The sequence below is a fragment of the Neoarius graeffei genome, chromosome 24 (genome assembly GCF_027579695.1).
Source record: "Neoarius graeffei isolate fNeoGra1 chromosome 24, fNeoGra1.pri, whole genome shotgun sequence".
Lineage (NCBI taxonomy): Eukaryota > Metazoa > Chordata > Actinopteri > Siluriformes > Ariidae > Neoarius > Neoarius graeffei.
The window spans coordinates 23,573,160-23,596,244 of NC_083592.1; the positions used below are offsets into that span (position 1 = coordinate 23,573,160).

At 43.0% G+C, this 23,085-nt stretch overlaps 1 protein-coding gene across 5 annotated transcripts in view; it reads right to left on the minus strand.

Annotated features, from left to right (window-relative positions):
• The window catches only part of pappab (pregnancy-associated plasma protein A, pappalysin 1b), a 303,242-nt gene that overhangs the window by 216,050 nt on the left and 64,107 nt on the right, over positions 1–23,085 (minus strand). For all 5 annotated transcript variants that reach the window (XM_060906902.1, XM_060906903.1, XM_060906904.1 and 2 more), the window contains exons 3-4: positions 13,012–13,157; positions 12,600–12,893 (exon numbers count right to left, since the gene is read on the minus strand). In XM_060906902.1, coding sequence (XP_060762885.1) covers positions 12,600–12,893; positions 13,012–13,157 — 440 coding nt within the window. The remainder of the gene's footprint in view (positions 1–12,599; positions 12,894–13,011; positions 13,158–23,085) is intronic.

Sequence of the window (23,085 nt, forward strand, 5' to 3'; positions counted from 1 at the left end):
GAGGGGGTCTACTAGTAGCTATGCTGGATCCAGCAGTCGCCTGGGACAAGCCGACTCCTCCAAAGACAGTCCAACTGTCAGAACATGTGTTGAGAAACGACATAAGATAAAGGTATGTAGAGCTATAGAGTGCTCCGACATGATGCTAAAAATAGTAACCATGCGGTCTGCATGGCCATCTTGGAAGTGACTCGCTCCAGAGCGCTCATAGAGTACACATCATAGAGTACACATTCATGATAATCATAAATGTAATCATAAAGTCGGTGTGATATCAGTCATGTATTTGCTTGTGAAAGCTTGCGGCTTTCATGTAACTGCCGCCTAGCAACGAGAGGCAAAGGGTAAAGAGGGTAGGCTATCATAGATTCTATTCGAAAGAGATCAATACATGATTGCTTAAAAATTAGGTATTTTAACAATTTGCGTCTGTTTTGTGATTATTGTGACACTTGTGTGTTATATAGAACTGTATGTCTTATCAGCACATCAAGGCTTTAGCAAGTACTCGTAGCAACACTACACTTTACCCTTTGCCATGCGTTGTCAGGGAACGGTAGCAAGTACCCCGATGACCAACTTCAAGAATATGTAGAAAAAATTTAGAAATTATACTTTCCAAAAGTCATTTGAGCTTAGTGTATTGCATTTCCATTTATATTGTAGGTTCTTGCTGATGTTTTTGCGGCGTATGATGCAGCTGCTGAATCAGAAGCTGCAGAGTTTGCATGTACTAGTTGTGAACATTCACATTATTATCAATCTCATTTATTTAAAATCAGATAAAATCATGCCATCATGATCACTGCTTAAAGTACCAGTATTTGGTTGTTGAAGAGCTAGCACTAGAAAGCTCAACAGCGGTTTCATGCGCCATTTCCATTGAGTAGAACAGCCAGTGAACCGCAGCGTGTTCTTCCGCTGATGTCACAACATGGCCACGAGCCACGGACCCAGTTTTCTTGCGCTGTGCAATTAAAAGTTGGATATTCGCGTAACAACAGCTTCTTTTCACGTAATTATAACAGAAATCTAACATGTTTGCCATGTTGTATAGTTTATTTAAGAAATTGCATAGAGTCATGTTCGTGTCATCAGCACTTTAAGCATTAACAATAAATCTAATATAGTAATTTTTATGATTAAAGTGATTTATATAGGTAGCAGTCTGAGTGAATGACCTTGATGTGCCTAATGTCACAACAGGAAGTCTATCGGTCTCATCGCCATTTCCGCTATACTAAAACACAGAGCTGACTGCAACTCCGATCCTCCATTTTGAGCTAATTTTTCGCCATGCCACGTACCGTAGATGTGCTGCTGCACCGGCCAGCTACACAACAGAAGGTGGATTTACGTTGCATTCATGGTCCAAGAATGTTCAAACTGCAAAGGCTTGGACGTGCTTTGTGAGAAGTTCACGGGCACATTGGGCGCCTACGAAGTGGTCTCACCTCTGCTCTGCACATTTTACTGAGGACTCGTACAAGACCTCTGATCTGTTGAGGAGCATTGGCTAGAAAGTATTTATTTATTTATTTATTTATTTATTAAAAAAAAAAATCAGTTGCACCAGTCCTCCTGGAGTGAGCTGAGGGTTGTTGCTAAAACCCGGGATGGAATGGGACAGGAACTATTGCTCGGGCAGTGACCTCCCCACGGTTGTTGCTAAAACCGGTGACGTCCCGTTCCGTTCCGTCCCGGGTTTTAGTAATTGCCTGAGCCGAGCAGTAATGGCAGAGTAGTCAGTATGGAGAGAATGAGTGGACCATCCATCTGATATCTAAACTGGATATTGCTGCCATCTCGCCCTTACGTGGAAGAAGCGAATGAACGGAGAACTGAACGAACAACTGAAAGTTAGACTGTTTCAAAACAATCGGCCACAAGATCGGCCTTCAAGAAGCGAGAACACAGACGGGTAAGCTACAACTCTCATTTGGTTAAAAAAACAACAACACGTTGTTTACCTGCATTTAGATTAAGACGTAACTTGTATTGTGTATTTAAGTTACCGCTATAAGATTATTTAATTTGCTTCAGAATGTGATTGTCTCAGTTCATCTGATTATTTAATTGGCCTTTTACATTTTATCAGTGAAAATGCATGCATGCACATGTATGTTGCATAAGTTATAACACCTATCCTGTTTTAATGAGAGTCCACCCACAATCAATGAAGTCAAATCAGTCTTAGTTGAGCAAGTCGGTAATGGTATTTCTTACTTTCACCATAAATTTTTATTTATACGACTTTGGTCTATAATAGGGTGACCAGACGTCCCGGTTTTACTGGGACAGTCCCGATTTGGGGTTGTGTGTCCCGAGTCCCGACAAAAGTCTGTCGGGACACGGATATGTCCTGCTTTTCGCCACTCGCGACGTTTGCGACTGAGCAGCGTGGGAATCATTAGCGGAGAAATGCCTGCATTTACAATTTTGATGAATTGACAGGAATCGCAAACTTTTTCCTGGTTACTGCCCCCTGGCCCTGTGGCACAGGTGTTTATTTAGCCACATTATTCCAGACAACAGAATGTGTTGCCATGCAACAATAAAATAAACATTAACTGGCGCGAATGTTCTTTGTCTAGCAGCTAGCAGCAGTAATGCTGCAGCAATTATGCCAAAAAGAAAATGTACCTTTTCCAAAGATTTACAGGGCACCTACCCCTTCCTCCGAGAGGTGCAGAACAATGCGCATGAAGCCTACTGCACACACTAAGTGTTCCTCCTCCGTAGCCCACGGTGGTAACACCGATGTACAGGATCACATTAAAACGGATCACTCTTCTTGTAAATATACGTAGCCTAATGCATTTTGTTTAGGGTGGGTGGACTGACAGTCGCCTTAGCTTTGTTCCTGTGCTTTGTTATTGTACTGAGTTGGGTAGTGTTATGTCCCCAAATTGTCTAGGGGTAAAAAAAATGAGGACATAGACAAAAGTGGTAAAAATAAGTGACAGACTTCTCGCAAAAATGTTTAAGGGGGGTTTATTTACATAATGGAAAATAAGGAAATGAGTACAAAAGAAGAAAAAAAATGAACCACAAGCGGACAAGCAAGCAAGCTAAAGCTCTCTCCCCCCGTGGGTGATGTCACAGCCGGTGGCTTTTAAAGGCTGGGCACCAAATACCAGCCAATCCTGTGCTGCCCTCACCAGACTCCAGGTGGTGGTAATTTGGGCCCATCAGCCACCCACGGGATTTGCAAGAGTAAAACACAAAACAAAGGCAAATCAAACAAGAAAAATATGGGGTCGTAACACCCCCACCACCAAAAATCAACATCTATGTTGATTACAAAAATAACACAGCTCATTCACAAAAAGCTCGCGACAAAGTGTCTGCCAAAATATTTTCACTACCCCTCTTGTACTTAATCTCTAGGTTGAAACCTTGCAGATAGAGTGACCAGCGCATAATGCGCTGGTTGGCATTCTTCATCCTAGAGAGAAAGACAAGAGGGTTGTGGTCAGTAAAAACAACGACAGGTGCTGCAGTGGAACCTATATAAACTTCGAAGTGTTGCAAAGCTAACAACAGGGCAAGGGCCTCCTTCTCGATGGTACTATAGTTTACTTGATGTTTTAGAAACTTTCTGGAGAAGTAACAGACGGGGTGATCAAATCCATCCGCTCCCTCCTGAAGGAGCACCGCACCAGCACCTGTTGCGCTAGCATCCACCTCGAGTTTAAAGGGAGTCTCGAAACTAGGCGCACTGAGCACTGGTGAGCTGCACAGCAAAGCCTTGGTGTTCTGAAAAGCAGACTCAGTCATTAGACCACACAAAATCAACACGATCACGGAGGAGGTTCGTCAATGGCAAAACAACATCCGAAAAGTTGCGGCAAAAATTACGGTAATAACCGGCCATTCCCAAGAACCGACAGACCGCACCTTTGGTCTTGGGAGTGGGAAACTCGGCAATTGCCTGAATTTTGGCCTCAACAGGACGAACCTGACCTTGACCTAGCTGCTTACCTAAATAGGTAACGGTTGCTTTGCCAAACTCGCATTTGGCGAGGTTCAAGGTCAGTGAGGCTTTACGCAAACGATTGAAGACTGTATCAATTAACTGAAGATGACTAGACCACGAGGAAGAATGTAATACGATGTCATCCAAATATGCCTCACAATTCGAGATGCCAGCTAAAACTTGGCACATCAAGCGTTGGGATGTGGCGGGAGCATTCCTCAGCCCGAATGGCATGACTTGATATTGCATGAAACAATCTGGAGTAACAAAAGCGGAAATCTCAGCAGCGCGAGATGTAAGCAGGACCTGCCAATAACCTTTAAGAAGGTCGAGCTTGGTAACGAACTTGGCAGAGCCGACTCAATCCACACAGTCCTCCATCCGGGGGAGTGGAAACGAGTCAGGCTTTGTAACCGCGTTGACTTTTCTGAAGTCAGTACAAAATCTAAATGTTCCGTCAGGTTTCAGAACCAAGATACATGGGGAGCTCCATGGACTAGAGCTAGGCTCAGCTAACCCATGATCGACCAAATACTCAACCTCAGAAATCATCGCCGCCCTCTTTACCGGATTAACACGATATGCATGCTGCTTGATTGGGGAATGATTGTTCACATCAATATCATGACTAAGGACGTGAGTCTAAGAAGGGACATCTGAAAATAAATCAGAGTAAAACTCAATCAGTTGCTGGATATCCTTAGCACGATCATCTGGCAAATCTGAAAGAAAATTGGTGAGGTTAGTCAGCAACTCAATTCTTAAGACGTGGAAAAGACACTGGAACATCATGAAAACTCAGGCCATCCTCCTCTGGGGAATAAGAGGAGAGCACAGGAGCACACGAAGCAACAGATACAGGAGACGCAGACTCAGATACTTCACTCCCCACCACCTCACCATCACGAGACACATATAGCTTTAACATATTCACATGACAGACGCGAGTCTTGCGCCTCCTTTCAGGTGTATGGATCGCATAGTCTGTCTCACTCAATTTAGATACGATTTCATAGGGCCCAGAAAACTTGGCCTGTAACGCTGATCCCACCATTGGCAGTAACACTAAAACTTTATCCCCCACCTGAAAGGAGCGCAGAACTGACTTATGGTCAAAACGAATCTTCATTTTTGACTGAGCAGAAGACAGGGCTTTCTGAGCACAGGCACAAGCATTGTGCAAGTGCTCATGAAACAAACAAACATAATCCAAAACGTTCTTCTGCTGAGGAGCTGTGGTCTCACACCCCAACTGCTCTCTAAGCTGCTTCAACGGACCTCTCACGGTGTGGCCGAACACCAGGTCAGCAGGACTGAAACCTAGTGACTCTTGGGTTGTTTCATGCACAGCAAACAAAAGCAGTGGGAGACCTTCATCCCACTCCTTTGCAGAGTCGTGACAGTAAGTGCGAAACATGGATTTCAGTGTCTGATGGAATCTTTCCAGAGCTCCTTGCGACTCTGGGTGATATGCACTAGATGTAACATGCATAATGGACAACTGCTGTAACACCTGTGTGAACAAACGCGACAGGAAATTTGATCCCTGATCAGTTTGCACCACTTTTGGTAGCCCAAAGGTTGAGAAAAACGAATAAGTGCTTTAATTACGGGCTTTGCTTTTAGCGAACGCAGTGGAATAGCCTCAGGGTAGCGAGTAGCTGCACACATGATTGTCAAGAGAAACTTATGGCCAGATCTAGTCTTGGGCAAGGGGCCAACACAATCCAAAATTATGCGCTCAAATGGCTCACCAATTACTGGAATAGGGTGAAGAGGAGCAGGTGGAACAATTTGATTTGGTTTTCCTGCCATCTGACAGCGATGGCATGAACAGCAATATCTCACAATGTCAGACTTTAAACCGGGCCAAAAAAAATAACAAAGAATACGATGGTAACTCTTCTTAATGCCTAAATGACCAGCAAAGTCATGATCATGGCCCAAAGTCAAAACATGTGGTCGAAATTTGGCAGGAACAACCACCTGGTAAACAATGTTCCACTGTGAGTCTTGATTTAATGGTGTCCACTTTCTCATCAACATGCCACCTTCCCAATAATAAGCCACCGTTTTACTTGCCATTTTCCCCTTCCCATTAGCTATAGCACGACGCTTACCCAGTGATGGATCTTTTCTTTGCTCACTCTTAAGTAACTCACTGTCAACAGGTAGCGACAACACATGAACATTTTCTGCGGACACGGTCACCGACTTCGGGGCATCAGCACTACTGGCCATGGACAGCGACCGGTGCGCTGAACTACTTTGAGAGTCAGGACACAGTGCAGCTAGATTCTCAAGTGACATGAATGTATCACAGAGGTCAGTAGAGTGAGATTGGCGTGCTTGAGCTCTCGTTACAACACTCACTGGAAATACGTCAGATAGCCCTGGGCCTACCTCACTGTTCTCTGATGGAATCGAAGATACTTCAGGGAGAGAAAACACTTTTTCCCTGCATAAATTATTCCCCATGAGAAACTGAATACCCTTCATCAGTAACTGGGAACAAACAGCCACTTTAACAGTCTCAGATACTAAATTACTTTTAACATGAATGGTATGCAAAGGGACTTTTAAATGTCCCATCTCAATCCCTTGCACCAACACATCCGTTCCACAATAACTACTGTCAGAAAATGGTAAAACAGAAGACAAAACAAAACTCTGAACAGAGCCTGTATCACATAACATTCTAACAGGTACGCTGTCTGCCTCACGCCCTGTGAATGATACTTTCCCTTCAAAAACAAACGGATCATAGACAGAGTCAACTTCATCATGACAATCACCATGCTGAACAAAACCAGAACTTTTGGGTGACTTTCGTTTCGGAGAGCCTGACTTGGGGGAGCCCTGCTTGAATGAGCCTCGCTTGGGGGAGCCTGGCTTAGGGAAGCTCCCATATTTTCGATACACAGGACATGATGCAATGAAATGACCAGCTTCGTGACAATAGAAACTGAATACCCTTCATCAGTAACTGGGAACAAACAGCCACTTTAACAGTCTCATTTGACGAAGACTGGTCAGACTTTTGATTTCGAAAGTTTGAATGAGAGTTGGGAAGTTGCGCAGAGTCATGGCGAGAGGAGGATAAACGAAAAGAACGTTTATGCATAAGGACATATCGGTCAGCACAAACAGCAGCATTCGCAAGAGTGGTAACTTTTTGGTCATTTAAATACATCGCTACATCGGTGGACACACAATTTTTGAACTCTTCGAGCAACATCAACTCTCTTAGTTGGGCTCAGGTGTTTGCGTGTTCTGATGTGCACCACCTATCGAACGCATTCTCCTTCTCTCGCGCAAACTCTACAAACGTTGTTCTGTCATTTTTACGAAGACCACGGAACTTTTGCCTATAGGCCTCCGGGACCAACTCATAGGCAGTTAGTATTGCATTCTTCACAGTCTGGTAATCGGAGCCCTGCTGCACAGTTAATGCAGAATACACAGATTGCGCCTTACCACTCAATACAGTTTGCAATAACAATGTCCAAATGTCTACTGGCCACTTAAGCGTTCATGCTACCCTCTCAAAATCAGCAAAATATTTCTCAACTTCTCGTTCATTGAAAGGGGGAACCATACGAACATAACGACTAATCTCCAATGGTGGGTCAAGCAGTGGCTGTCCCACCAAAACGGGAGCATTTACATTAGTGCGGTTGGGAACAGGCAACGGAGTCATGACTGGAACATACGAGCTGGAGTCTACACTTACTAATGGGACAGCATGTGAGGGCACAATGTTATGTACACTCATCAGAGGAGCTGAATCAGAATCTACAACATTTACGGCCACAGAATGCCGAACAGGCGAAGTATGTTCATCGCTGGAAATACCAGCAAAGGGCCGAACAGGAGAGGTAGGCTGTGAACTGAAAGCAGGAACCGCGGCAACACCCGACTGGGATAAAGTGAGTTTCTTTACTGCTAACTCAAGCTCGAGCCTTTTCAGTTCAAACTCATGCTGCTCTCGTTCTCGTTGATATTCGCAGTCTTTTACACAAACTTCAAATTCACGCTGCTCTCGCTCTTGTTCCCATTGATATTCGCAGTCTTTCTCATGAGCTGCAAACTCTAATTTTTTCAACTCCATTTCATGCTGTAATTCCAACTTTTTCAACTCGAGTTCTTTATCAACCTCGCCTTCTTTCACAGTGCGACTCACAGTGCACTCCGCTGTCTCAGAAGATTGCTTGATTTTAAATTCCTGATCGGAAATATTGCTCTCACCCAACAACACTGACGTCAGAGATACTAGACCTTCACCAATAGAGATGATCTCTTTTTCAACTAAGCCTGCTCGAACAGCTTTAAACAAATAACTTTTAAGTTTCTTTTCCTCAGTTGAAACACTAATTGAATAACGCTCTGCTATATCAATTAATTGGTCCTTAGTACAGCAAACCAAACTAATTTCTGAAGGATTCTTCACGAATTCTTCTACCAGCAACATGATTATTAACTAAAGCACGCTTCCAAAACAAATTGAATGTGACTTAACTCACAAACTAATTCATAACCTCGGTCAGGCAATCCAGAGCTGAAACTTTCCCCTCCACCCCCAAAATGCTGCTCTGTAGCAGAGCCCAAAAATAGAGAAGATGGGAGGAAGAAAAGCCCCCAGAAAAATTCCACGGAAAAGTTAGGTCACCCGAGAAAAAACCTGCGTCGACACAACAGCTGCGCACAGGTAAGGATGCGCACCAGGAGAAAAAACACTTCTAACAGAAGAGGAAAAAATATTCAGAAGTCTGTCAACTCAATGAGAAAAATTAACTGTAGGACAAAAACAAAGTGCCAACTTCTACAATGCGGAAGCAACGCTGCGACCTCGCGACTCTGGTCCCTACCTAAATTCACAAAAACTAAATAAACCTCAAATATCTTCGAAGCGTACCAATTGAAGGCCCCTTTAAACGCTGAACGCAAAGAAGTTGATCTGTCAGTAGTCAAACTTCCTGCAGCGTACCTCCCCCCGGGGTTGCTTCAATAAGCCCACTTCCCCAAATCAAAAAACAATCAAAACGCTAAACTCACCAGAGATGCTGTCCACAAGCGCCACCCCAAACGAATGTGGGTATCTGAGAAAAAATGCACACGGCACCACAAAGCAAGAAAAAAACTACGGCCAAAAAAAATTTAGGGAAAACCGAGAACAAAAATTGGACGAGCCTCCAATTGGTATGTCCCCAAATTGTCTAGGGGTAAAAAAAAATGAGGACATAGACAAAAGTGGTAAAAATAAGTGACAGACTTCTCGCAAAAACGTTTAAGGGGGGGTTATTTACATAAAGGAAAATAAGGAAATGAGTACAAAAGAAGAAAAAAACGAAACACAAGCGGACAAGCAAGCAAGCTAAAGCTCTCTCCCCCCGTGGGTGACGTCACAGCTTTTAAAGGCTGGGCACCAAATACTAGCCAATCCTGTGCTGCTCTCACCAGACTCCAGGTGGTGGTAATTTGGGCCCATCAGCCACCCACAGGATCTGCAAGAGTAAAACACAAAACAAAGGCAAATCAAACAAGAAAAATATGGGGTCGTAACAGGTAGCCTATGTTGCAAATGCTGTGCGCTCCTGTGGGGGCTTTCCTCGGGCTGTCGCTCCTCTCCTCCTTTATTGCTGTTTTGTTCGAGTGTATATTCTCAAATCACTTGTCTCTTTTTTTTTCTGTTTAACATACCATTCTGACAGTTTGGCCATATTGCTGTGTTGAACAGCTTCACCTTCCATTAAAGTGTTCACTTTTGTACACATCTTCTTGCTTTATTCATTCAGTTGTGGGGAATGGTTAGTAAGGTTGATTCTGACCTAGGCTATAATGTTGAGGTCACATATCTACTTTTTAAGTTCATGCTATAGTGCATACAATTTTAGAGATATAGCCTATATGTACATATGCATTTTTCTTGGTGTTCTCACAAACAGGTGAAATAAATCAGTTTAAATTTGGCCTATGGACATAGCCTGGCCTATTCTCAGCCATTACAAAATCTGTTGTCTGACCATAATTTAACTGATCTGTATACCACTATGCTACTAGATAACAAAATGCCTGTTTGTTTTATTTCATGTGAGATGTTGATAAATGTGAGCTTTAACAAAATGATAAGAGCACCTCTCTGAGTGTCACATTTACGTAAAAAAAAGGTGTGCGTGCATGAGCATGGTCACGCGCAAAAGTGTCCCGGTTTCAGACTAGGGAAATCTGGTCACCCTATCTATAGAGGATGTGCAGTCACGTGACCCGTCCGTGTTTACTCCGCCATATTGGACAGCTTCAGGATTGTTTACCTTGCGTGAGCATAATGGATCCAGGGAGTAATCCCCAAGAAAATTCGGAAAATACCCCATCTACATCACGCAACAACTTGTCTAAGTTTGTTCAGCATCTTGAAGGTGACGTGAGGCAGCGTTACGTGGAAAAGTGTTCCAGGTTGGGGATTGCAGATCCGTACAACTTGCCGCAATCCTTGTTCAGGGAAATTCGGAGCTGCGGTGCTGGAGATTTGCCCGATCTGGCCTACCAAGACATTTACAATTTTCTTGTTAATCATGAATCGTGTTACACTGGCAAAGCCCTCAAACCTTACAAGAGCCTGGAAGCTTATAAATATTTTGTTGCGGGATGGGTATCCCAACTAATACCTCTGGAAGGTTCCGAAGAAGAATATCTACTTGATAACCTCACGGGTAAGTGGCATTAAGACGTTTATCATAAAGAGACTATGCAAGACGTTTTATCGAAAGAATGTTCGAAATCTAAACTCAGTTCCAGATAATGACAGGGTTGTAAATATGTATGTTTTTGTCTGAAAAAAAAAATCACAAATCACCGCTATCTTTATCTGTGCAGAATTATTATTCAATATCAGATATAAATGTATTAGAAGATTACACCTACCTGATATGAAGTGTTTACTACAAATTCGGCTGATAGAACTGGGGTACCAGTTTTCTCTTCGCACAGTGGACACCCATTTTGCGCGTCTCTCCTCGTCTGCGGGGAATCTATAAAATGACAGGCTCTCCTTTTGGCCCTGTCTATGCTGAACAACCAAATGCTGAACAAGATATAACCATTCTTGAAAGATCTACTCCCACACACTTGATAATTAGAACGGGTTCGTCTAAGTTCTATGCGCAGCCATGCCGTCCAAGATGGCAGATAAACAAATATCACGTGACCTCGTGACATCACGTGCACGCTCTCTATAGCTGTCAAAGGCCTCGGCCTTAAAACCGGTTACCTCTGTGACGTCACACACTCAGGCATAGCTGGATCAGCGGGGAAGCTTGAATGCCAACTTTACAGTCGATTTTAACTCTCAAAAATATATATTTTTAAATTCCCATTTATGCAGCATACAAGAGTCAAGGATGGAGATACTATCCACTCAAACCTTTATTTAAAAATAAAGGTTCTGCATATCTGCTTTAAGTATAGTTCAAGGCATGGTGGTGTAGTGGTTAGCACTGTCGCCTCACAGCAAGAAGGTTCTGGGTTCAAGACAAGCAGCTGACAAGGGCCTTTCTGTGTGGAGTTTGCATGTTTTCCCCCTGTCTGCATGGGTTTCCTCTGGGTGTTCTGGTTTCCCCCACAGTCTAAAGACATGCAGGTTAGGCTAACTGGTGGCTCTAAATTGACTGTAGATTTGAATGTTTTTTTGTATCTATGTGTCAGCCCTGCGATGATCTGGTGACTTGTCCAGGGTGTACCCCACCTCTCGCCCATAGTCAGCTAGGATAGGCTCCAGCTTGCCTGTACAGGATAAGCGGCTACAGATAATGGATGAAAGTATAGTGCAAAAGACTATTTTTTTCTACTATGCATCACCAGGAATCATGTCCTTTGTGTTTTCATTTTTGCTGTTCCTAACAACCATTTCTGTACGACATGTCAAATAATGTCTAATAGAAACATTACTACTGGGCTTACATTTTATTCTTGCTCTTCCCCACAAGTAGATGGATTAAAACTGAATACAGGGACTTACAGAGCATGAGAGCAGATGAGTTTGATTTCCATTTCAGCTCTTATTGGCCATTTCTTAGAGGTGCTCTTGCTAATAGTCAGACACATTCACACTGCACAATTCGTTGCTGAGAAAATCAAACATGCTTGAAAATATCAGAGCCTCCTCCGGGTGCTCCAGTTTCTCCCACAGTCCAAAGACATGCAGGTTAGGTTAATATGGATGGCCTTGGGCTAAGGTGCCCTTGAGCGAGGCTCCTAACTCCCAACTGCTCCCTGGGCGCTGTTAGCATGGCTGCCCACTGCTCTGGGTATGTGTGTGTGCTCATTGCTCATGTATGTGCATGTGTGTGTTCACTGCTTCAGATGGGTTAAATGCAGAGAGGAATTTCACAAGTGTGTGATGAATAAATTTGTGCTTTCTTTCTTTCTTTCTTTCTTTCTTTCTTTCTTTTGACAATGGCTCAAAGATCAAGAAAATAATGTCACCTGAATCATTCTCATTACATGACTAGTCAGTGCAGGAGCTGGTGAGGGGTAGTTACTGAAGAATATGAGTATATGTATGTATCTATATGGAAATAGTTTTATTTCTGGCCAGTGCAGAGCATTTACGTTTCATTCTCACCAGCATAACTCATATAATTTCTAAATGGTGTGTGCTTGAAGAGCCGCTGGCCACATGTGTCATTTCCATGCTCCGGATCTCTGCAGTATTTGTACTTCGGTGTGGGGTTTGTATCAGCACACAGGTCCCCAGTCTCTAATGAGGGTTCTGTCTCTAGACAAGCATCATTGCACGACTCTATTTCTGAAATCCCCCTGAAGACATGGTACAGTCCAAGGCTGTGGCCAATCTCATGGATCATGGTGTGCGTGTGGCCAAAAGTGCCATAGAACAAGGGATTCAGCACGATCCCACCTCAAAAACAGACAGAAAAAAAGGATAATGAAACCATGACATGTATAACTTAATTGAACTGAATCACATCAGCTAAAGGAACAAACTGGAACTATTTTGTCCAGTTACTACTATTTACCTAAATGTGTTAAGGCATCTTTATCCCAAGGCCATGTGGCTTCGCCTGCTAGGTCTTCATCAGTGGCATTGGCAAAAAAGATGTTCAGGTGTGTGGAGCCATCCAGATGCAAAGTTTCTTTCAACTCCTTCACATCCAAGTAAGCCCTGAGATAGAGACAAAACAGAACAGGACAGTTACAATGATATTTTAAATAAGATATTAAATAGGGCCAAGTTTCCCTTAAGGCATAATTGGTTAAGATCAAATGATATTTAATGTGATACTTTAACAATGATCTTTGGGCTGCAATGGGAGAAACTGAGTTTTGGGAAACTCAGTCCACATATTTCTGGTGACCATTCTGATCATCATGCAATCGTTGCAAGAAATATTTAAGTATATTCTACTTTTCATATCATGTTCCTTTGAAATTAGTTGTATAGCCTGTGGTATGATGTTCAATAGTGTTTACAGCATATTTTATTACAAATAACATCAATAAATAGCAAATAACTTTGTGTTATTCACAAGCAAAACAGCAATGTAGCTTAATGTCCCCCTGTTGTAATTAGGGATGTTAACCGATGACCGTTTGACCGGTGGTTGACCGAATCAACGTCAACCGGTTAATTTTTTTTTGGTTGTCAGTTAAAAAAAAATCAATAATTTTGAAGCTGCCGATTTTGAAGCGGAGAACCTGGAATTCTGTGTTGTAAACGCTTGGGGCATGCCATGCGGTGTAAGGACGACAGCTGACAAATCAGAAACACCCATTCAGTCATGTCCCACCCTCCCACCCCAGTTGAAGACAGCTGACAAATCAGAAACACCCATTCCCGCCCTCCCGCTGCCACTCGGCGAAAGAAAAGTGTAGACACAAGCTTTTTAGCTTACAAATTACTATTCTGTTTTTTTTTAAATTATTATTAAAAGGCACATCGAGTTTAGTCCTGCCTTGGCCAGCGCATTCTGAAAGTATGTTTCGGTCTATAGCCAACAATGCATGTTATTGCAGATCATATCTTTCCACACAAACTAAAGGTGCAGATGCCGCCTTTTTCACGGCTGAATCATGCAGATCCGATTTTTTTTTTGGGGGGGGGGCGTTGGAGTGTCTGAATAATTTCATCAGAGTAAATTCTGTATTAAAATTACTAAATAAGCAAATGCTGTTAGTCCATGAAACAGGAAGTATAAGTATGAGAAGAAAACAGTAAATCAGAAAGCTGCGTACATTTGCACAGCTTCCGCGAAAACGTGCGCAGCTTTCTTATTTACTGTTTTCTTCTCATACTTATACTTCCTATGTTTCATGGACTAACGACATTTGCTTATTTAGTAATTTTAATACAGAATTTACTCTGATGAAATTATTCAGACACTCCAACGCCCCCCCTAAAAAAAAAATCGGATCTGCACGATTCAGCCATGAAAAAGGTGGCATCTGCACCTTTAGTTTGTGTGGAAAGATATGATCTGCAATAACATGCATTGTTGGCTATAGACTGAAACATACTTTCAGAATGCACTGGCCAAGGCAGGACTAAACTCGATGTGCCTTTTAATAATAATTTTTTAAAAAAAAACAGAATACTTCTACTGCGGTCAGCTGGGACACATCTGCTGAGCCCACCCACTAAAAGGACGAGCCCACCAGTGAATCAAGGGGCCCTGGTGGGCAACGCTCAGAACCAGTCCCCCGCTAATCATCCATTACTTCCTGTCATCATTATCTGTGACAACCAGGCTTTGGAGGTTGCACTCAGGTGGATGGCATCCAGGGATGCCAGTTATTGGAGTAAGTACCTACCCTGGATTGAGTACGCTCATAACATTCTTCCTTCATCTGCCACAGGTCTCTCACCCTTCCAGTGCGCCATACCCTCTGCCCAGATCTTCATATGCCACTGCAGGAGGACGTGGGCATTGGCCCGGAGAAAACTCATTCACTCCGCCCTAGCATCCAAGAGGCAGGCTAACAAATGCCGCTCTAAGGCGCCCACTTATCGGGTGGGGCAACGAGTCATGCTCTCCACACACCATCTGCCACTCAGAACCGTCTCCCGCAAGCTGGCTTCCAGGTATCTAGGACCCTTCCTCATCAAAAAGGTAATCAACCCATGTTCCGTCAGACTGGCACTACCACTCACCATGTGATGCATCCACCCCATGTTCCACGTGTCGCAGCTTAAACCTCTGGTCTCTAGTTCTTTTTAATTCATATATTTAATGAATTCATATGTAGAATATAAATTAAATATATGAATTAATTTACAAATGGGATCTTATGCTTTTTTTATTCCATTCATATTACTACTGTTTTCTATTTTTAAATTCTTTTATCTTCACTGTTCAAGCACCAATCCCCAAAGCAAATTCCTTGTGAGAATGTACTTGGCAATAAACTCAATTCTGATTTGCAAAGACTGTAAGCACAACCATTTCCTGAGTTTCCACCAGTTACACCCATTCAAGCTCTCCTGTCCTCTGACCTCTTCAATTCTCTAGCCTCATTCATTCATTCATTTGCTCATTTGTACACTAAACACACACAAAACTACAAAAAATGAGAGCGCATACTACAGCTGTGTTTAAGCGATGTCCAAGAGTTCATCAAATTATCAGCAAAACATTCAAATACCTCACAGAGAAAAATAAAACAATAATACAGTGTGAAAAATAGTTCAAGTATTCAACACACTTTTTTTCCCCTCCAAATGTAAATGACTCTTATTGATGGTATATAAGCAGGTTAACTACTTCCTGTAAGTTTTATTTTGTTAGTGCCTTTTTCGTTTTTGGGTCTTTTATTTTGAAGCCCTTCTGGTGTACTCCTCATTTGAGAGTCAGCAACTTGTTCATAAGTGTTCACACATGAACAGCAGCTAATTGAAGTGTACGGAAGAAAAAGGTGTTTTGAAGACATTGCTTTGCAATGTCTCTCATCTCATCTCATTATCTGTAGCCGCTTTATCCTGTTCTACAGGGTCGCAGGCAAGCTGGAGCCTATCCCAGCTGACTACAGCCGAAAGGTGGGGTACACCCTGGACAAGTCGCCAGGTCCTCACAGGGCTGACACATAGACACAGACAACCATTCACATTCACGGTCAATTTAGAGTCACCAGTTAACCTAACCTGCATGTCTTTGGACGGTGGGGAAAACCGGAGCACCTGGAGGAAACCCATGCAGACACAGGGAGAACATGCAAACTCCGCACAGAAAGGCCCTCGTCGGCCACGGGGCTTGAACCCGGACCTTCTTGCTGTGAGGCGACAGTGCTAACCACTACACCACCGTGCTGCCAATGTAATGTTTCATTACGGATAATTAAGTGCCTAGCTGGAAATGGGAACAAGCTCTTAAGGTGTTTGTGAAGAAAGGTTGTGAAGGAAAGGAAGTATATTTGTGTTCAAATGAAAGATGACAGTTGAACATAATAAATGCTTCTTGAACATCAGTAAGTTTCACCATTGTCTGGCTGGGGTTCACTATAGTAAGAGCTTGCCCTCATTGATCTGACGACTTGTTGCCATTATGACGGGCTATGATGGAGGGTCCTTATGGTGTGCCAGCTGCTGCTACTACTTTGCCACATGCTGTCTACATGGATTCATCATGCACATGTCCTGAAGTATCAGCACATGATCCACTTCGGCAATCCAGGCAGCGGTTTCATGGATTCAGTGCAATGGTCAAGTACGGTCACATTCACTGATATTGAAGCAGAACTGAGTATACACCTATATTACACAGTCTACAGACTGCAGCAAGGTGAGCTCTACATGAACAGCCCTTTTAGACTGAACCAGTGAACTTTTCATACTCACCTGCTCATCTACAGCAAAGGAAAGAAACTGTTGCTTACACTCACACATGGACACATTCACATGGACTTTTTTCTTAATTTTTTTATTAAGGACATTTTATATTTTTTGCATACCAAGTACTTTGATAAGTGTGTTCATTACAGTACTTACCTGGACATTTACAGTTGTTTGAGTGTATGCACATTAATGCAGCTCTGCTAGTTGTTCATGCTTGTATTCTGATATTTGCATTTTGCATTTCAAGTACTTTAAGGTTTGCCTTTTATTGTAATACTTGTCTGGATATCTACAGCAACTTTCTGTTTATTGCAAAGGTTTGATCATACTTGTTAAGGGGTTTCTTCTGACTTAATAATTTCAAATTGAGTTGATAATGTCAAAGTCAAGTAGCCTCAAGGAGACAGTGGAGCAGATGCCTGGTTCCCAGCACAAAGTTGAAGACTTCCAGAGTGAGCTCCACTCAGTGGAAGTTGTATCTGAGACACCTGACCTGAAGGGCCTCGATGCTCTGAACGTGCACGGAACCCGACAGAGAAAATGCGTGTGCTATCAGATGAAGAGGCCAAGAAAAGGGAGAAACGTCTGCTCTCCATGTACGAAAAATGGAAGCTTGACATACGCAAAGCAAGAGATCAGCTGAAGATGTACATGCCAGAGAGTGAGCTTTAGCCTCTCACTGAAGAGCTTAAGAAAGTTAAGGAAGATAAAATTAATCTGTATTTTGGAATTCGAGATCTTGCCACACCTTCCACTGACGTGAGAAGAAGAGTTGACACTTGCGAATCAGTTACCACAGAAATCATCACCATTGCCTACGGCAGAGCAATAGACAAAGAAGGTGAGTTTAATGAGGACATGGAAAGATGCCGCCTTCATGAACTGCTCCACCGTGACTATGCAAAGTCTGTCTATGGATCTGCTGCTTCCTTGACAAGTCACAGCAAGTCTGACCAACACTCTACAGCTTCGTCCATGGCAGCCAAGCATGCAGATGCAGCTGCAGAGCTAGCAGTGAAAGAAGCAAATTATGAAATGATGGAGGCAGAAGAAAGACAAAGAGAAGTCATCCAAGAGTTAGAGGAACAGCAATGGAAGGCTTTGGAGGCACAAAGGCATGAGTTGGAGTGATTGCAGGCAGTGAAGGAAGTGCAGGCAGCTCAAGCTAAGCTAAAGATATATACAATAAAGAGACGGAATGTGAAGCTGCTGACTGCATTAACGATGAAAGGAACAAGGAAACAAAGAACGTGCCTGAAACTGCAGTCCCTCTATCTCATGTTGCAACATCCCCTCACACAGATGCTTCCTCTCTTGCTCGGGTCTTTCAAGACAGCATAGCCTTAAATAGGCTCCCTGTTCCAGAGCCATTTTTCTTCAATGGTGATGCAACACGGTTCATTGAATGGAAAGCAGCGTTTACCTCACTCATTGACCAAAGAGCAATCACACCAGTTGGAAAAACTCTATCTGAAGAAATATGTTGGTGGTCCGGCACGCTAGGTTCTAGAAGGCACTTTCTACCGGAATGATGATGAAGCCTATTGGGAGGCCTGGAATAAGCTGAATCGTTGCTTTGGCCAGCCATTCGCCATTCAGCAAGCATTCGGAGAGAAGCTCACCAATTGGCCAAGGATTCAACCTAAGGATGTTCAAGGACTCAAACTTCTCAGATTTTCTGAATGCCTGTCAAGATGCCATGCCCCATGTCAAGGGTCTTGACATACTAAATGACTGTGAGGAGAATCAGAAGCTTGCCCATAAACTACCAGACTGGGCAGCTTCACGCTGGAACCGACAAGTCACCCAAAGCCTGAACGAGAAGCAAGAATTTCCAGGTTTCAAGGACTTTGCAACATTCATGTCAACTGAAGCTGAGATTGCCTGCAATCCAATTACATCGCTTCATGCTCTTCGTTCGTCAGACTCTAACACTGAGAAGAAAAATCCCAGAGACACAAAGAGAAACAAGGCCAGCTTTCTCACCACTCACACAGCTACAGACAACACAAATCAAAGATTAGACCAGAAAAGGGCTAAAACTCCATGCATCCTATGTCAAGATAACAGACACCAACTTCATGCATGTCCCAAGTTCACAGAGAGGTTGTTGGCAGAACGACGGAACTATGTAAAGGAAGAAATTATGCTACGGATGCTTAAAATCTGGACACAGCGCAAAAGACTGTCGTCATCGTCACTTCTGTGACAACTGCAAAGGAAGGCATCCTACAGTCCTCCATGATCACAACTATGGAAAGGAAAGGTCTTCATCTGAAACAGGGATGAATCCAAATGCTGCTGCTGCAACGTCACTCAGTGTAGCAGGCGTAGGCTCACCCTATACATCGATGGTAATACCAGTGTGGGTGTCAACTAAAAACAATTCAACAGCTGAGAAGCTTGTCTATGCTCTACTCGACACTCAAATCGATACAACATTTGTCGACCAAGAAGTGAGCGACAGTCTAATTGCTGACAAGTATCCAGTGAAGTTGATCACCATGAGTGGGAAAAAACACAGTTCTCCCAAGTGAGAGTCTCCAGCCTTCATGTAAGAGGATACATTTCTGCTATTCAGGTTGATCTTCCAGTTGCCTACATGAAGGACTGCATACCTGTTAACCATGCTCACATTCCCACTTGTGAGATGGCTAAACGATGGAGTCATCTCAGAGAAATAGCAGATGAAATCCAACCATTAAAGGACTGTGAAGTAGGACTTCTTATAGGCTACAACTGCCAGAGCCATGGCACCAAGGCAGGTCATCCTAGGAGGAGATGAGGAACCCTGTGCAATACAGACAGACTTGGGATGGACTATTGTGGGGCGCTCATCCCAAGGCCATGATCCGTTGAGCACAAGTCACCTGTGTCACAAAATCACAGTTAAAGATCTGCCTCTGGTAACTCTTGCCGATGCTATTCGCATTCTAGAATCTGACTTCAAGGATGGCAGTGAAGTCAGCAAAGCAGTGTCACAAGACGACATCGCCTTCCTCCACAAGCTAGATAAGGGTATACGGAAAAACATGCATGGCCACTATGAAATGCCCCCGCCCTTTAAAAACAGACCTAGCTTGCCGGACAACAAAGACTCAGCCATGATACACCTCAACCACCTGAAAAGGAAACTGCAATGGGACGAAAGGTATAAGGAGTAGTATGTCGAGTTCATGGAGGAGGTAATCGAGAAGGGAGATGCAGAGCAGGTTGAAGATGGTGGGAGTGAAGGTGAGAGATGGTACATTCCCCATCATGGTGTTCATCATTCAAAGAAGCCAGAAAAGCTTCGTGTAGTGTTTGATTGCTCTGCCAGATACAAAGGAACCAGCCTAAATGACCACCTTCTCTCTGGTCCTGACATGTTGAACAAGTTGAGTGGTGTTCTCATTTGCTTTCGACAACACCCTGTTGCTCTGATGTGTGACATTGAAAAAATGTTCTATCAATTTCATGTGCATGAGGCTGATGGCAACTACCTGCACTTTCTTTGGTGGAAGCAAGGAGACTTGAACTCACCGCCTAGCAAGTTCCAGATGAAGGTGCATCTGTTCGGTGCTGCTTCCTCTCCTGGATGCGCAAACTACTGGCTGAAGCATCTAGTTAAAGAGACTAGCAATCTCTACCCTAAAGGCTCCTGGTTCATCATGAGGGATTTTTATGTAGACGACGGGCTTGCCAATATTGAAAGCACTGAAGATGCTATTCAGCTTGCCAGAGAAGCTTGTAAACTGCACCACGGGTGGTCTGAGACTACATAAGTTTGTGTCGAATGACAGAGATGTTCGAGTGTATACCACCCTCAGAATGAGCAACTAATGTGAAAAATATGGACCTCACCTTTGACAACCTGCCACTTGAGAGAGTCCTAGGGATTCAATGGGATGTGGAATACAACCACTTCCAGCTTAATGTCAGCCTAAAGGATCAGCCTGCAACATGCCATGGCATCCTATCTGTAGTGGCTTCCCTGTATGACCCGCTCGGGTTTGTAGTGCCTGTTCTGCTCAAAGCGAAGATCATTCTTCAGGAGATGTGTAGGCGAGGCACAGGCTGGGACAATCCTCTCCCAGACGAACTTTGTCCAAATGGGAACAGCGGAGAAGTGATCTAACCCAATTAGATAATGTTACCGTATCCCGTACCTACTCACCTGCTGGATTTGGAAAGGTCACAAAGACAGAGCTGCATCATTTCTTGGATACTAGCCTTAAGAGTTATGGCCAGTGCTCGTACTTGAGACTTCAAAATGAAGAGGGAGATGTTCACTGTGCTTTAGTTGTAGGAAAGGCACACGTCTCACCATCCAAGGTCACAACTGTTCCGAAATAGAAACAACTGCAACTGTTAGTTCCAGTGAAGATAAGCAACATGCTCAAGGATGAATTTGCATTTACTGGGACTGAGGAGTTCTTCTGGATTGATTCTAAGGTGGTCTTAGGATATATCAACAATGAAGCACAACAATTCCACACCTTTGTGGCTAATCGCGTTCAGAAGATTCATCTCAGCTCAGCCCTTCAGCAATGGAGATACGTCCCAACCAATGAGAATCCTGCTGACCATGCTTCCAAGGGCTTGACTCCCAGTGAGCTTCGTTCATCCACCTGGCTCACTGGAAATGGAAATGAAGCTGCCTGCTGCTGAGATTCCAGAGTTAACGATCGGAGATCCAGAGGTCGGAAGTGCTCTAGTGCTTGACACAAGAATCACAGAACGAGTAAGCCTTGTTGATTGCTTGTCTAAGTTCTCATCTTGGTCACTGGCTACTTGAGCTGTTGCACGCATACTAAGGTGCATCAGGAAGAACAGATCAAACTGTCTCGCCATTCGTGCCTAATGTAAACTGTATACTGTTCCATTATTTACTCATGATTGGTGGGAGTGTAAATGACTCTTATTGATGGTATATAAGCAGGTTAATGACTTCCTGTAAGTTTTATTTTGTTAGTGCCTTTTACATTTTCGGGTCTTTTATTTTGAAGCCCTTCTGGCGCACTCTCATTTGAGAGTCAGCAACTTGTTCATAAGTGTTCAAACATGAACGGCAGTGAATTGAAGAGTGTATGGAAGAAAAAGGTGTTTTGAAGACGTTGCTTTGCAATGTAATGTTTCATTACGGATAATTAAGCGCCTAGCTGGAAATGGGAACAAACTCTCAATGTGTTCGTGAAGAAAGGTTGTGAAGGAAAGGAAGTATATTTGTATTCAAATTAAAGATGACGGTTGAACATAATAAGTGCTTCTTGAACATCAGTAAGCTTCACCATTGTCTGGCTGGGGTTCACTAAACCAACCCCAATTCCATAAAAGTTGGGACGCTGTGCAAACTGTAAATAAAAACAGAATGTGAAGATTTGCAAATCATGGAGACCCTATATTTCATTGAAAATAGTACAAAGACAACATATCAAATGTTGAAACTGAGAAATTTGTATTGTTTTTTTGAAAAATGCATGCTCATTTTGCATTTGATGTCAGAAAATGTGGGACAAGGTCAATAAAAGACTGAAAAAGTTGTGTAATGCTTAAAAAAAATAATAATTTGGTTAATTGGCAACAGGTCAGTAACATGATTGGGTATAAAACTTGCATCCCAGAGAGGCTGAGTCTCTCAGAAGTAAAGATGGGGAGGGGTTCATCGATCTGTGAAAGACTGCATGGGCAAACAGTGCAGCAATTTAACAATAACGTTCCTCAATATAAAACTGAAAAGAATTTGGGGATCACATCATCTGTGGTACATAATATCATTAAAAGATTTAGAGAATCTGGAGAAATCTCTGTATGCAAAAGACAAGGCTGAATACTGACGTTGGATGCCTGTGATCTTCAGGCCCTCAGGTGACACGTTAAAAGCAGACAGGTGTCTGTAGTGGAAGTCACTGTATGGGCTCAGGAACACTTCAGAAAACCATTGTCTCTGAAAACAGTTCATTACTGCTTCCACAATTGCAAGTTAAAACCATATATAAACAATATCCAGAAACATTGCCACCTTCTCTGGGTCCAAGCTCTTTTACAATGGACTGAGGTGAAGTGGAAAATTCTCCCGAGGTTTGAGGATATTTCTGCATAAATATGACTGAAAACATTATCAGATTTTCACACAAGTCCTAAAAGTAGATAAAGAGAACCCAGTTAAACAAATGAGACAACAATATTATCCTTTGTCATTTATTTATTGAGGAAAATGATCCAATATTACATATCTGTGAGTGGCAAAAGTATGTGAACCTCTTGGATTAGCAGTTAATTTGAA